The 16644-nt window shown below is 42.5% G+C and overlaps 1 protein-coding gene across 5 annotated transcripts in view; it reads right to left on the bottom strand.

Moving 5' to 3' along the window:
• Positions 1–16644, bottom strand: part of CLTCL1 (clathrin heavy chain like 1) — a 107741-nt gene that overhangs the window by 7776 nt on the left and 83321 nt on the right. For all 5 annotated transcript variants that reach the window (XM_033954422.1, XM_033954421.1, XM_033954420.1 and 2 more), the window contains 9 exons: positions 16191–16313; positions 15493–15638; positions 14271–14454; positions 8600–8792; positions 5149–5306; positions 2261–2425; positions 2058–2165; positions 1667–1834; positions 647–796 (listed from right to left, as the gene is read on the bottom strand). In XM_033954422.1, coding sequence (XP_033810313.1) covers positions 647–796; positions 1667–1834; positions 2058–2165; positions 2261–2425; positions 5149–5306; positions 8600–8792; positions 14271–14454; positions 15493–15638; positions 16191–16313 — 1395 coding nt within the window. The remainder of the gene's footprint in view (positions 1–646; positions 797–1666; positions 1835–2057; positions 2166–2260; positions 2426–5148; positions 5307–8599; positions 8793–14270; positions 14455–15492; positions 15639–16190; positions 16314–16644) is intronic.

Genomic DNA, 16644 nt, shown 5'->3' on the forward strand with positions numbered 1-16644 from the left:
CCCCATCTCCACGGGAACTCAATTTCCCGTCCCTGTGAGATCTTTTCCCATCCATCCCCCATTCCTGCATTCCCATTCTTTCTCCGGCCTTTTTGCCATAGAGGACAGGAAAATATTTGGCAAAGGCTGGGCAAATTTGAGCCTGTACTGTCTGTTGCGATTAACATCCAGGCCTCCATTTAGTCTAACAGCCTTCCCCCTATTAGTGGGAGGGAGGTCTCTGTCCTGGCGTCATTGTGCATTTGGCAGTTGACGCTGGATGGAAGCTGGAGGATTGTGGTCTTTGGGCACCAGCAAACATCTGTCATGAACAATTACCCGAGGGACTGTTCTGCCAGCTGCAGACACAGAGTCTGCTCCTTCTCCCAAACAGAAGTGCCCCAGGAATACTGGAGACCTCTGAAGCTCCAAGACCTCAAAAATGCAGACTAAAATCCCAAAACAAAAAAAAAGTTTTAAACAGAGCAGATTAGTACTGCTCTAGATTTTGAAGGTTAAATCTAGGAATAGGAAACAGGATGGCCCTCTTTCAAACATGTCTTGAGTCACAAGCCATATTAATCTGAAAGATACAGCAAACTCTCCCTGAAGCAACAAATCATGGAGAACAGGAACTGTCAATTCCATGGTCAGTGTTTCAACTTACTTTGGCGATGATGTCTTTAAACTGTCCTTCCTTCCAGGCATCTGTTGGGTGACTCATCATGGTGATTATGGCATTATCATACTCCTCATATTTATCATATAGGAAGACCAGTTCACCCCACAAATGTGCCTGTTCTGCAGCACGGAGGACCTGTAACATAGCATACAAAGAGATAAAACCCTGCAATTTGTAGGATCCAGAACATGACATCTGCCAAAAGCAGACTCTGCAGTACAAAGAACATGAAAAGGGAAAGGAGAAAGGATTTGATATGCTGCTTTTCTATGATTAAAATCAAAAGCAGTTTATGTATTATATGCAGGTTAAGTGGAGCAGGTTAAGTAACTTGACCCGCGTCATAGGGAGCCGTACTGGGAACTGAACCTGATTCCCCAGGTTCTCAGGCTGCTGCACTAACCATTAGGCTACTCCTCTTCTTCCTTCACAGCAGGACAATTTATGGACCCTTCTAAATTCAGTCAAAACAAAAAAGTGACCTCCTGTTGCTCAATTGATAACCCATATGCATTTTCCTGTAACAAATGCAGCGCTCTCTCAGCAATGATACAAATGCAACAAGGTGGCACTCGCAGTTCCAAAGTCAATGCACCCGCCTTGCTATCGTACATACTGCCCACTAAGGGGCAACAAGGAAGAAACTGTTGCCCTTGGAGTCTGCTTAGTATCCTGTTCTGCCAGGAGGCGAGGATGGCCTGGAGATCACTGCCCTGTGGCCTAGCAATCCTGCTGTGCATCAGTCCACCTGTCAGCACCATCTGCTGGAGATAGATAAACACTGCAGAACTGGAGGCAACTCTCTATAAGAAGAATGATCAGCTGTTTATTCCTTATGCTCCATGTGCTGGCAGGGGGATGTAACTCTATTTGTCTGACCTGGCCTAACATGGATGATAATAATCTATTTGAGGTTCATTGCACAGAAAGTTAACTACTGTGTACTGAATTTCCCTTCACAGCTCCAGGTACAGCAGTAGGACAGAAATACGTATCATTTCTAACCTTTGGTATATTAACTCTAGACCAGAAGAGCTCCAGATGTTCCCTCATTTTCTGGGGTTTAAATTTGGAGTAAAGGATAGCAAGTTCAGTGAACATCCCCATGTGAGCACGCTCTAGACCCAGCGCAGCCTCCAGCAGCGAGATCAGCTCCTCAAAATACCCACGGTCCTGGTGAGTCAAGAGCATAGACAGTGTTATAACCCCATCTCCCACACAAATACTGCATGTTGAGAAGCAGACAGTTAAGTAGGGAACTTAGCCAAGAAAATCCTAATAAAATAACAGACAAGATATAACTTACATTAAGACCAAGGCATGCCGTGTATTTTATACTACTGAAACAGGAGCAGAAAGAGGAGACTTAACTCCAGTTTTCATGATCAAGTCTTACCTGATAATAACTGATCAGCTCTTCCAGCTCATCAGCATGGATTACTATGTGCAAACCACATATCTGAGCCAGTCGAAACTCTGTCCCATTCACACAAGCGAAGCACACCTATTAAGAGGAAGGGAGACATATGCTACTTTTGTCTCAGTTCTATATGGACATCATATCCTTGCACACTAAAAATAAGAGACATTTCAGGGTACCTCTTTCCATGTTCTAGTACTGTTGGCTTTTCGGGCACAGTCCACTGCTGCCTGGTATTCTCCCAGATGCACCAAAGTAGATGCCAGACGGGCAAAATTTGAGACATTATTGTAGAGCAGTTTAGCTGCATCATACATTCCCTCCTCATAGCAGCGATCACCAACCTGTAGATATAAAAGTGTAAAGAACAGGAAAGAGTCTGAGCTGGGAGCTCTGAGGTCCATGTATGCAAGACCTTGTCAGAAGGAGGTGGCCATGGTGCGACTCGACGCCTGCATGGAAATGGATATTACGAGACCATTTCAGCCTTGCTTGTGGGAGAGAAAAAGATCAGAGATGTAATGAACTTTCATGCACTTTTAATTCCGACAGCAAAACTTTTTATTATTAATGCCAAACTAAGTGTTGACCAGCCAAAAAGATTATGGAAGTACTACCTTCCTGATACATGCCACAGAATTTAATTCCAGAGTGGGGCTTGAGAATTTAAACCATGTGAGCAGCTACAAATCAACATAAGATTGACATAAAATGTAATTTTGTACATATTTAGGATACACTACAGGTAAGGGCCGGAGGCACTCACAAAGAAATGTGCTGCATACATATCCCTATAGAGATCAGGCCCTATAGACAGGTCTAAGTAGAAGGACTGGTGATGGTGGGGTACTGAATAGCATGGCTATATTGATCTAAACTGGCCACTTAGATCTGGACTGAGGAACTTGATAGCAGGCAAGGTGGGAAAGTCTGCATGTTACACTTGGGATGGAATTTTGTGTCATCAATCTAGGGATAAAGAAGAACTGAGGAAGTCGACAAAAGCTGTTTGGTAAAGCTGTAATATCTTGTAAGGGGTCAAGCTTCTACAGTAGAGAACTATCCCTGAGGTGGACAGGAATAACTGGGCAGACTAGATAGAAACTGATAGCAGAAAAAGACCATTTGATCTGTGGTTCTATGATTGCAAGCTTGTGGGGTAAAACAAAGATTGATTTACACTTCCCCCTCCGAATCTGCGGTTTCAGCATCCACGGATTTGGTTATTCGCGATTTTAAACCCAAAAACCCATTTTTATTTTTCAGGATATTTTAAGCCCTGTAAGCCTCCCCCCTTAAGCCTTACCTGGTAGTCTAGCGGGGTTTCGGGGCAGAAGCGATATTCCCAAGCTCCTGCCCTGTGCAGATCGCTCACAGGAAATGGCTCGAGAGACTACGGGAGCTCAAGGCAGCCATTTCCTGTGAGCGATCTGCATGGAGCAGGAGCGTGGGAAGATCGCTCCTGCCCCGAAAACCTGCTAGACCACCAGGTAAGGGAGGGCTTAAAATAGCCAGGGGATTAGGGGCAGAACCGGCCCGAATATGGAGGGAGAAGTGTATACCCATCCTTGTTACTTCAGTCCTGGCTGTACACTATATGTACTGCTCAGGAAGGATAAGACAAAACATAATCCTTAAGCAGCAGTGGAAAATCTGAAAGATATGTCACTATGTCCCACTTCTCTGGGGCAGAGTTGAGAAGAAATTCAGAAGTCCCCCCACCTCCAATGTATTACAAAGGAGTCTCTAGTCATGCCCTTAGTGATTTGAATTTGAGACCTCCAAAATACACTATTGAACTAATAGTCTAGTATCTGAAGCCTACCTATATTCTGAGGATACATTTTTCTTTTCTTTCTTTTTATTTAACAAGGTCTTTATTGAAAACAAAGATTACAATCCTTAATAAAGCCAACATAGCTCAAAACAATACAGCAATTCAATGATGTGAACAGTTTTTCACCATGATCTCTCTCAAAATTGTTTTTAAATCGGAAAAGAACCCTCCCCCATCCCAAAGAAAGGGTGAAAAGGAAAAAAGCATCCCACTAAAGTTAAAGTCTATGTCCTAGACATGTATAACAGACCTCCCTCACTCAAGAAAACTTAAATTTTCCCAGATTTTCTTCTAATGCCAGACAGTATTTTGTTTAATAGGTTAGTTTTTCTATTTTATATTGTGGGTACACTTTTCTACACAGAGTGACAAGAATAGAGAGCAGCAAGAGTTCTGAAATTAAAAAAAATATTTACAAATGACTGCCATAAGAAAAAGAACCCAGTGTAATGTATAATTATTACTGACAAAGACCCGAGTCACAGCAGCTTTCATGCAACAATGCTGCAACAAAGGACAAGGGGACAATGGTCTATACAGTTCTAATTTGATATGAACTGAGGCACAGGGAGAGGAAAAAAAAAAAAAAAAAAGTGATCAGCTCAGGATCACAGTCTATAATTCTGAGGGGATCTGAAAGGACTTAAAACATGGGGCCTCAATACTCCTCACTCCCTACCTTAGTGACTGAAATGACTCTGTAAAATAAGTCAACACAGGTTGCCCATGTTCAGTGATCTGAACTGAGTGAACTGTAGCAGAGGGGAGGGGGGAAGTTATTTCTTCTTCAGTAACATCTAGAGGCCAGTAGAGTGACACTGAAGAATAGAACTGAGACTTCCTGCCATCTTATTTAATGTTAAGAGATTCTATGTCACCCAGCATGCCATCTGAGGTGGGGGGTAGGACTTATATCTGAACTTCGGGGATGTATCGGATGTTTTGTGGGCAACATTTAATAGGAATGGTTTACTGCTATTTAGTACTATCGTCTGGCCGCCTTCTGTGACAGATCACAATTAGTAGTGTTTATTTTTGAAACTTGCTAAAAAGCACATGATTGCGCCTCTCAGCATGCACAGCTTCTGGCTTTCCATTCTTCACAGATTAAAAGGACAGTTACCCGAGAGCTTAGCAAGGTGTTGGAAACTGCATTCCTCAAGGGGCATGTAAGGGACCCATGTATGAATTCTACCAAAGGGCTCTGTGAATGTTCTCATACATAACTACCTGCTGGATATGAGCATTGTTGGGCCCATTGACAAACTCCTCCAGCTCTGACAAGCGATTGGTCTTTGCCAAGGCAAACATCAGTTCAGTCTCCACATACGACTCTCGTGCCTTCTTCCGAGCCATCTGAAGAAACTTCACCAGATCTTCCCAACTGTCTGCAAGGAAAGCAATGAACAAGTGGCAAAGCAGAACCCCAGGCACACAGATATGGTCTTACAACTGCAGGCTGCATCAGGGGTCAGTCAATACCAATAGTGATAGGAAGGTTAATCTAAGCATAGACAGAGAAGGTTTGTGTCACTGCTAATTTTCTCTCCCTGAGTCATCACAGTGTTTCTCAACTTGGTCTTGAAGTATCCCCTTGCCAGTCAGGTTTTCAGAATATCCACACTGAATATGCATGAAAGAAATTTACATATAATGGAAGCAGTGTATGAAAATCAAGTTTACGCAAATTCATTGTGGATATCCTGAAAATCTGATTGGCAAGGAGGTACTCTAGGACCAAGTTGAGAAACACTGTCCTATCAGACTGGTTCAGAATGGATGGCTTAAGCCTCTCTACAAGCAGATGAAGAAAGAGAACAAAGACTTGTGAGTCCTCCTCTTTAAGGGACAACATGCAGCCACATCCTCTCTTCAGTATTTTCTGTAACAAAGCAAAAAGTAGACTACTCCCAAAAATCAACTCAAACGCTAGGGAGAAAGGAGGGCCAGAGTCTCTGCATGCTATCCAGGAGACTTTCCAGAAAAATCGAGAAAGTCAAGCCATAGCCTCTCAAATACTGGCAAACTACAAATTACAGAAAAATCGAGAAAGTCAAGCCATAGCCTCTCAAATACTGGCAAACTACAAATTACAGGCAACTAACACCTAAACTGGAAAACCAAAAAGGTCATAAACCCAGGAGAGACTCTGGACTGATTTAGTAGGAATCAAGGAAAGAAGCTGGTTGAAGCAGGCCTGAAGGAAGTTAGAAAGCACACCAAAACTTTATAATCGTTTGGATTACCTCCAATTGATGTCCAAGTTGATGGCTCTTCATCATAATACTTTGCATAATTATTGTAAGGTATGGGATAAATATGTACAGTGGCAGGCTGTACCGGGTGTATTGGATTGAGTGGGTTGTACTATGTCTTTGATGTCGATTCCTCTCTTTTTATTTTTGTTTGGGGGGGAGTTGGGGGGATGGGAGGGAAGGTTATAATATTTCAGAAAATTTTGAGAGAATTTAGTTTGCATTCTGTTTACTTAGGTTTTGATGTATTGTTTTGTATATGTGATGACTGTTAAGGTGGTTGTATATCATGATATGCATTTCTCTTGTAATAAACATTATTTTAAAAAAAGAAAGAATACCAAAACTACATAGACACAGTAAAAATAATATCCTCTGTGCTTAGGGGGCGTGACAATAGCCAATGAAAAAGTGTATAACCACAAAGAATAAACAGGGTTTTTCTTTCTTAATTGGTTGCATACTTACGAAAATCAACCTTACAAGTTAGCTAGGAGGAATATAGATGGGTTTTCTCCTAGCTCTATGAACAGTTTCTTATCTGCTGAGCACAGATGGAAGTATGCAAAATGTTATTCTGTGCTGACCTAGGTTGTGCCAGCCTAAAAGCTTTTCAGGCCTAGTAAAAATATGCAGTTTAGAAAATACTTTAACTTAGTAATGTAATGCTAATTTCACTAACCCATACAGCCTGAACTTTCATATGTTCAGCTACATTTGTTGTGACTCATCACCCTGGAAGAGGACTTCTTTGGTGTTTCACACCCCCAGAGCTTGAACAATTATAGATGGCAGCTTCTCCTTCTGAAAACAAAATGGACCACCAATGGATTCTCCCTTCTTCTGATGCGAAGCATTCCATCCTCTAATGCCTTCCATGGGGGATCCATCACTTTTTTCATGCTGGCAGCTGCCTATCTGTAGAACATACCACCAACCAGATCTTTTACTTCTCCTGCAGGTTCAGTCAGTCCTTTTACTGGTCCCATATTTCCAGTGGAAAAAGGAGGACGCCAGGTCTTGGGACAGAGAAGCTCTGAGATTTTTGCACTAAAGCAGCTTGGCGGAAAAGCAAGATAAAACCCAGTTCCACAGCACAGTATGGAACTTGGCCCAAAAGTTCTTCACAGCTCCTGTTGGGGAAACTAGCACGGGACATCCCCCCGCCCCATACCAGTGCCAGAGCTGGGGCATCTAAAAAAACAGACTGCATCTCTGATATAAAATGGCACCCGCTCCCATATATAAATCAACATTATAAGGAAAAAATAAATTTGTTCATTAAGCTAATATGTCAGATAAAGTGACGTATGCTCAATAATTTTATTTTTAAATTAATTTCTCTTTTACCACAGACTGTATAGAAATATAAATATAAAGTGCCTTCCTTTCATAGCACCTTAAGCACTTTATATTTATATTTTTATACAGCCTGTGGTAAAAGAGAAATTAATTTAAAAATAAAATTATTGAGCATACGTCACTTTACCAAGACCAATCATGAATGAATCACCCCAGCAAGGGCACGAAAAAGCAATAAAGTAGTGCCTTGGGTGTTTGAGGTCTGGTGATCAAATGTACTTGATACAAGTTTGTTCTCTATTATCTGACCTGCTCCCATACAGCCATACGCCTCAAAGACCTCAGTCTCCCTCCAGAGTTTGCCCCAGCCTTGCGAGCCATTTGCCCTGCTGATCTACAGTAACAGGATCCACACAGCCCTAAATTTCCATCAACAGCCCATGCTGCAGGTGTCATTTGCAGTTTCCATACCCAATTGCAGCTGCATCACTTGTATGATGTAAGTGCAGGAACCTCACTTGCCTGGGCTGAATCCACCAATGATCTTGGGCCCCTTTTTCTTCATGAACACCTTGCTGATAACTCTGCCTTATCTCCCGGAGCATCTCTTTGATCATTACTTCATATTCCTCCAATTATTATTATTATTATTTTAAATTTATGCAGATAGGGATGGAGAATGATGGAATAGGGAGAAAAGGAGAGAGGAATTGAGGGAGAGGGAGATGACATGAATGCTCCAGGTATTCCCCAGGTTCAGACAGAGGATCCCGAATCGTCCACATGCATAGTCTAAAAACGTTCTCAAACTGAAGCACAAAGAAAGATGAATAATTCAAATAAATGGAGCAGAAACACATACTGCACTGAAGCGTTGGGCACTATCCTGCAGTATCAGACACATCTCTCACAACGTGGGATGACACTTCCTTGCTCTTGTCTCATCTTACAGATCCATAACCCTTAGCTGTGCTGCTGCTTTTAGGATCACTGCTTTGAATGGCCAAATGACCAGGAAAGCAGGTTACAATATATTACATAAAATAAGTTATTCCACTTAGTGCATCACTACTTTAATCCTACTGGTTTTGACTGGACAGAAAAGGAACAGACACGCTACTTACTGTTCTGACTGGCAACCTGTACCACTTCCATATATGCAGAGGGATCATCTGCCTTGATGTACGAGTCAATAGCTTCCTTCACTAGATCCTTCTGTAACTGTGCTCGGGCCAACTGGCTCCACACAGCTGGCTCATTACACCGCTCGGCAAATTCATAGGCACGGTCCAGATTCCCAATGTGCTCTATCAGTACCTAGGATCACAACATATGTTCTTGGCAAGCATGTTTCATTACTCTATTTGAAACACATGCTGTATCATCCTTTTTAAATCAAGTAACTACTCAACTGCAGATAACTGTGACAAAAATAAGCAGCTCAGTACTCTGACAAGCAGTTGCCACAGCATATAAAGATCAGCGATTAATGGTAATATGCTGAAAGAGACAGTAAAGGTATAACCAAAGACTGTAGGTTACTGGACTTGTTCCTCTAAACTAGTGGTCTCAAACTCAAACCCTTTGCAGGGCCACATTTTGGATTTGTAGGTACTTGGAAGGCCTCAGAAAAGATAGTTAGAAACATAGAAACATGATGGCAGATAAAGGCCAAATGGCCCATCCAGTCTGCCCATCCGCAGTAACCATTATCTTTTCCTCTCTCTGAGATCCCACGTGCCTATCCCATACTTTCTTGATTTCAGACAGTCTGTCTCCACCACCTCTTCCAGTAGACTGTTTAATGTCTTATCAAAGAAACTAGTCTTTAAGCCCGTTACATTTAAGCCCGTCTGTCTGTCTCTTTCTACCTGCCCCTGTCTTTCTTTCTGTCCTTTGTCTATCTGTCTCTCTCCCTGCCCTTATCCCACTTCCCTGTGCAGCAGCATTTCCCTCCCCCCCTCCAACTTTCCTGTGCAGCAACAGCAGCGGTATTTTGCTTTCCCTCCATATCCCTGTGCAGCAGCAGCATCATTTCCCCCTACCCCCTTTCCCTTCCCGTGGTCTGGCCAGCTCTCTGCCGCCCCCCCTTCCCTTGCCGCGATATAGCATGCAGGATTAGTTTTAGACTCTGGCCTCCCTGCTCTCCACCTCGATCGTAGGAAAAATGGCCCTTCCGGCTGAAGTTTATTTTTAAGTTTAAATGTGCCATGGCGGCCCCTCTCACGATCGCCGCCTGCATCGGAAGCCTTCTCTGACACAGTTGTGGCTCATGAGAGGAGCCGCTGCAGCGGCTTTTAACTTAAAAGTAAACTTCGGCCGGTAGGGCCATTTTGGTGATGGAAGGCTGCAAAAACCACCGGGGCCACCGTTGCTGCTGCTGCCGCCGAGATAAGGGGAATTGGGGGAGTGGTACCGCTTACAAAGGCCGAGAAGAGTCCGTTGGAGGAAGGCAGGCCTCAGTGGAGAGAAGATGGCGAGGCCAGCGGCAGCACTGCGCAGCGCTTTGCGGGCAGGTGAGCAGGCAAGAGGGAGGAGGGTGAGAAGAAGATGCTGGCAGGTGCGCCTGTGCCCCCCCCTCCGAATCAGCGGCAGCAGTGAGGCGGCATTCTGACGGTAAGTGACGGCGAGGGGTTGTTGCTCCGTGTTCTGGCCTGCCTCCGTGTTCGTAAATCGAATTTGGCACGGAGGCACACCTCACGTAGCCAGGAATCACAAAACTCTAAAGTGCGCATGCGCGCTTAGAGTTTTATTATATAGGATGACAATTTTGCATGAGGTAAAACTCTTTATAGTTTATAAATCTTTCCTTTTGGCTAAGTCTTAATAATATTATAATTTATAGCTAAAGAGACATATGATCAAGAAACTGTTTTAGTTTACTTTTATGATTATGATAAACATACCGAGTGCCTCAAAATAGTACCTGGTGGAACATATGTGGCCCCCGGGCCATGAGTTTGAGACCACTGCTCTAAACCATTATAGTCTTCCAGTACAACTTTTAGCAGTTGCTAAGCTTTCTGTAAATTTGACAACGCCACATGACAGGCTTCTTTTGGCAGTGTTAAAGGCCCAGTTAAAAGCCCACCTCTTTGAGAGTGCTTTCGATTCCTAACTCCTCTCACCTTGGGTTCTGGCATCCCAACCCTATATTAGAGAATGACACGGAAACAAATTCTTCCCCGTCCCTGCAGGGACTCATTTTCCCCTCCCACTGAATTCTTTTCCTGTTCCTGCCCCATTCATGCAAGCTCCATACTCATCTGCACAAGTCTCAAACACTTTAATATAAGTGTTTGAGGCTTGTGCACTTAAGGCAGAGCTTACAGGAAAGGGACAGAGACAGCGACAAAACTCACAGGGACGGGACTGGGAAATTGAGTTCCCTCGGGAATGGGGAAAAGTTTCTCTTCGTGTCATTCTCTACCCTATATGTCATGTCTGTTTGTCCAAGTTAGATTGTAAGCTCTTCCAAGCAGGGCCAGTCTATAAATGTCAAAATGTACAGCACTGTGTACAACTTTCAGTGCTATATAAGTGATTAGTAGCAGTAGTTATTTAGCTCTAATATGTTGGAATGCCCTTTCACTGGACTTAAGTGAAAAGTTCTTTACCAAATTTAAGAGTAATAAAAACTCAGGTTTTTCAACACCGATGCTCAAAAGCTTTCCATGGCAATTAAGACTCATTATCTGCAGCTGAGTAGTCTTACCACCACAGAAAGTTCTCCTGAAGACGTTCAAAAGGGTTCTCAGGGGCTGCTACCAATCCTCATAACAGCTACCTAGAACACTCTGCAAATGCATCACAAGCTCATTAGTATTTAAATGAGCTCTCCTTGTGATGCAATAGAAAATGACACGGGGACAAATTTTTCCCTGTCCCCGCGGGAACTCATTTCCCTGTTCCGGTGAGTTCTTTTCCTGTCCCTGCTCCATTCCTGCAAGCTTTATCCTCATCTGAACAAGCCTCAAACACTTTGAAATCATAAGTGTTTGAGGTTTGTGCAATTAAGGAATGGGACAGGGACAGTGACTGACTGTGACAAAACTTGCAGAGGTGGGAGAGGGAAAAATTTGTCTCTGTGTTATTCTGTATGGTGCACTAAAGGGACCTCCCCCCCTTTTTTTTTGTTTTGTAAATCTTTATTCATTTTCATATCTTACAACAAGTGTATAATAATCAATCAGAAAAATTTTTAAACAAATCACTTGACAATCTTACTTATAATCATTAAAGTATAAAAGAATCCCTTCCCACCCACCCCATCTATTAATAATAAATCAATTAGCAATTATCATATTTCCCAATCCCACCCCTCCTATATCTTATATAAAACAAGGTGTTTAAGGTATCTGATCATTAGAATATGTAATCAATGGCCCCCAAATCTTTTTAAAATTATGATAATTTCCTTGCTGTATAACAAGCACCCTCTCCATTTTATAAATATGGCATACTGAATTCCACCAAAAGGTATAATTAAGTTTAGTATAATCTTTCCAGTTTCCAGTAATATGTTGAATGGCAACCCCGGTCAATATTAATAAAAGTTTATTATTATTTGCTGAAATTGGGCTCTTAAATCTCATAGATGTACCAAATAATATAGTATCATATGAAAGGGCAACATGATTTTCTAACAATGAATTAATTTGGCCCCAAATTAATTTCCAAAGGCATTTATATAGGGACAGAAAAAAATTAAATGATCTAAAGTCCCAGCTTCTAAACTACAATGCCAGTAGCTATTGGATCTAGAGCTATCCAACTTCTGTAAACGAACTGGGGTCCAAAAAGCTCTATGCAACAAAAAGAACCAGCGCACAATGGCAACACAGAAAGGTTATTTTGGTAAATTTCTGAAGATTTGGAGACCATTAGCAGATTTTTGTAATGATTAATAACATTTTCCCATAATAAGAGATTTGTTAAGTGGGGATGTGGGTGGGTATTATTTTATTTACCTTACAATATGTATGAATTAATTAATGCATTTTGAAGTATTAGGTTAGAGTTTCTGAAATAGGAAGGGAGGGCTTGAGGGGGCTTTTTTATTTTATTTATATTTGTCATACATATTAAATGATTTACATATTATCTAAAACATTATAAAAATATGAATATAAATATGATATATTGTACTTAAAGTATTCATGAAGGAAAATCAAGTGTGTGTTTATAAGATTATATGTATTTTTCTGATACACTTGTTGTAATATGAAAAAAATGAATAAAGAAATTAATAAAAAAAAAAGAAAAAAAAAGAACCAGGTCTGCCTCATAGATGCTGACCTTGTAGTTTTTATTCTCCAAGACCAAAACCCCCCCTTTTTTTATAGGATTGTCATTTTCCAACAGCTCTGGAGCTGCCAGTAGCTGTTGTACGTGTGTTGTGTGAGGCACACAACAGCACCCATTAAAAACCCCCAAACATTTATGGCTGGCAGGGAGATCAGGGGCTGCTGGCTCAGCTGTGGATGGAATGTTTTGTTTTTTTAATGGGCGCATCTGTTGTGTGCTCACACATCACACACACCCTTCTTAAAAAAAAAAAAGCAGGAGCAGATCAGCTGACCGTGGCTCTGGAGCCTGCAGGGGAAGCCGCGAATCAGCTGAGCTGGCAGCCGTCACTCTTTCCTTTGCCAGCTCACTGATGGCGGCTCTGGAGCTGCCATCAGCTGGGCAAAGGGAAGGAGAATGGAGGCTGTAGGCAGGAAGAGCAGCTGTGCCTAGAAATTGCTCTTCTGAGCAAGCACTGGGCACAGTTCTTCCCCCTTTTACTGGGGCTGCTCCGCATGAATAGCATGCATATAATTTGCATACTATTGGGCTGAGCATCGCCTGATAGAGAAACCCCCCCCAAAAAAAAAAAAAAAACCCAACAAAAACACTCACACCATGGGGTTGACAACTAGCATTAAAATGATTCCTTTGTTTCTCCTTTATTCATCTTAGTTTTAAAGTAACTGTTGTGCTGTTGCAACCCCCACATAGGTCCTGCCAAAAACTCATTTATTATATATTTTTGCTTCTGTAAAATTCTGGTAATTGTACACGACAATGCTACCAAATCACCTTGAGCAAACTGCTATATTAAAAATTGGGTGGTACTGAATATTCATTCTACATTATAAATATTCAGCCACTGATTTAAATTCAGATATGAATAATCTGGGGTTCTACTGTGCTAAATCCTACCGAAAAACACGCTCTCCGATTTTACGTTGCTTCTTTTAGTATTTGTTAAGTTAAAGCTCAATGCCTATCATTCATATTTGGCTGAATCATAATTTTTCATTATTCGCATTCAGATGAATAGTAAAATATGCTGTTCAGTATAACTCCCAAAAAATAACCAAAGGAGAAAGGGGATGGGATTCGATATATCGCTTTTCTGTGGTTATAAAGTGGTTTACGTATTATATACAGGTACTTACTTTTGTACCTGAGGCAATGGAGGGTTAGGTGACTTGCCCAGAATCATAAGGAGCCACAGTGGGAATCAAACCCAGTACCCTGCACTAACCACTAGGGGCTCCTTTTACAAAGGTGCGCTACGGGTTTTACCGCATGCACTGGATTAGCGCACACTAGCCAAAAATCTACTGCCTGCTCAAAAGGAGGCAGTAGCGGCTAGCGCACACGGCATTTTAGAGCACAGTATTTCGTGCGTTAAGGCCCTAGTGCGCCTTTGTAAAAGGAGCCCTAGGCTTCTCCTCCATATCAGCATAAATATATAAGATAATGGCACAGAATTCCTCTCCTCAAGGGCACAAGCCGCCTTCTTACCTGTATGGCCGATGTGTTTACATCAAACTTTCGGAAGATGGCAAAGGCCTCCTCATATAGCTCATTGCTGATGGCGATGTTAGCAATATCAGGGGCATCATAGTTGTCCAGTCGATTGATATACTCCATCACACGTGTGCGGTCTGCTTTAATGGCCGTCAGGATGAGCAAGTTCTGAAGATTCCTGGAGGAAGAGAGAAATCTTAGCACTCCCATTGGCTCCTGAAGCCCAACTGCAACAGAGACAAAAAGCACTCAGCATACTGAAGGTATCAAGGTACGCGAGGGCTGGTAATGCTAGCGCAGCAAGTCCATTCCATTGGAATGCCTTCTCTTCCAAGATCCTTGCTCCTGGCCCATCCTCGCTCAGAACATGCCTCCTCTGCTTTCAGTCCATGCCGTCTCCTAGCACACTTTCACTCACACCACTATGATCTCCTCCAATCGTTTTCTGTTTGCTCTGACATATTAGGCCCCTTTATTCACCTCTTCACTTGGGACTTCTTAGTACCGACATTCTCCTTTCCCCTTAGCCTGTCATGTACTTAGTGTCATTTTTCCTCCCTTTAGTTCCATACTTGCACTTGATTTGTTTCTCCTCTCCTAATGCCACACTCTCTTCTTGAAATGATCACTCTAAGACAGTGTTTCTCAACTCGGTCCTGGAGCACCCCCTTGCCAGTCAGGCCTTCAGGATATCCACAATGAATATGCATGAAGTAGATGTGCATATAATGGAGGCAGTGTATGCAAATCAAGTCTATGTATATTCATTGTGGATATCCCAAAAACCTGACTGGCAAGGGGGTACAAAAGAATTGCCACTGCTGGGTGCCCAGCAGTCCGCTCAGGCAGCGGCCCCCAGGTCAAAGACCAGTGCTCTAAATGAGTCCAGCCTCACCTGCGTATGTTCCAGTTTAGCAGGAACCGAGTTGAGAAACACTGCTCTAAGACATCCACACCTTTTTAGTGCAAAGTTTGATGTGCTCACTGTCATTCATTGCATGAGCTTAAGGGTTTTTCTATTAAATGCTTTACTACAAAATTTGGACTTCATTACTCTTCTTTTCCAAATTCAAGCTCAACTCTGCCATAAAGCCTGAGATACAAGAATCTCAAACCCCACCAGCTCATTGGTTCACGTGCTGACACAAGAATGAAGGTTCATATAGCCATCGTATCTGCCGACAAGTCTTAATTTTCTGGGCCCATTTGCTCTCACCTGTGCTCACTGAAGACAGAATTATCCAGCACTATTCTCTCCAGCAGCTCCATGAGTTCATTGGGCAGGTCAGCTGTCATGAAAGCCTTCACAGTGACGGACACCTCCTCTGGATCCTGAGTCTCAGACAAGGCTGTCTGCACCACCTGATTTCAGACATGGGGAAGTGACTCTCTACAAAACAGGGCAGTTTCTCTCAGCGCCAGCAGAGGGCTGTCTCTTGGACTAAGCCAGGGGTGTCCAATGTCGGTCCTCGAGGGCCGCAGTCCAGTCGGGTTTTCAGGATTTCCCCAATGAATATGCATTGAAAGCAGTGCATGCAAATAGATCTCATGCATATTCATTGGGGAAATCCTGAAAACCCGACTGGACTGCGGCCCTCGAGGACCGACATTGGACACCCCTGGACTAAGCAAACCGAGTTTACAACTACCCACCCACAACAAAAACAGACCAGCTTCTCTGACCACCACAGTATTACCATCTCAGAGGCTGTGACAAAGTGTCCAGGATAGGCCAGTAAATGACAAACAAGGATTACCCATTAGTAAGGGTAATAAAAAAGTGTGTGCGAGAACAGCAGCTGGGAAAGAGTTAATAAGCTGAATACATTTTTAAATCAAAGATGACCAATCACAAAAGCAAACCCAAGTCAAAACCTGCATAATGAATCTTTAAATGCGGTGACAGGGACTTACCTGATCAATCAGCTGTCTTCTGAATGGGTTGTTCTCCTCCAGGACATTGGCCCAAAGATCAGGGTCTTTCCTGCGCACCAGGTAACGAGCCTCACTTTTGAACAGTGAGTTCTCATTGCATACCTGGACAAGAACAGAAACCACACAGAGAAGATGAAATGGGAGTGGGGAAGCTGGCTTCAGAAAGACAGGGAATTTAGTTACATAGAAATGTTTCTAAAAGACCACAATTTCTACTGTAAAGTTCTGCCCGAGCTAAGGAATTGATGAGAATAAATATTAAGGCTTCTTTTAATCAAGCATCACCACCACTTGATATCAGATATTAAAAAAGTGACAAAGTTCAGAAAAACTCAGGTTTAGTCTGGCTCATGCTTTCAGAGGAGGACAACACAAGCAAAGAATCCAACAACACTGCAGTGATATATCGAGTTGAAAAAAAAAAAAAAAAAAA

Source organism: Geotrypetes seraphini, chromosome 8 (assembly GCF_902459505.1).
Source record: "Geotrypetes seraphini chromosome 8, aGeoSer1.1, whole genome shotgun sequence".
In the NCBI taxonomy this organism is placed as follows: Eukaryota; Metazoa; Chordata; class Amphibia; order Gymnophiona; family Dermophiidae; genus Geotrypetes; species Geotrypetes seraphini.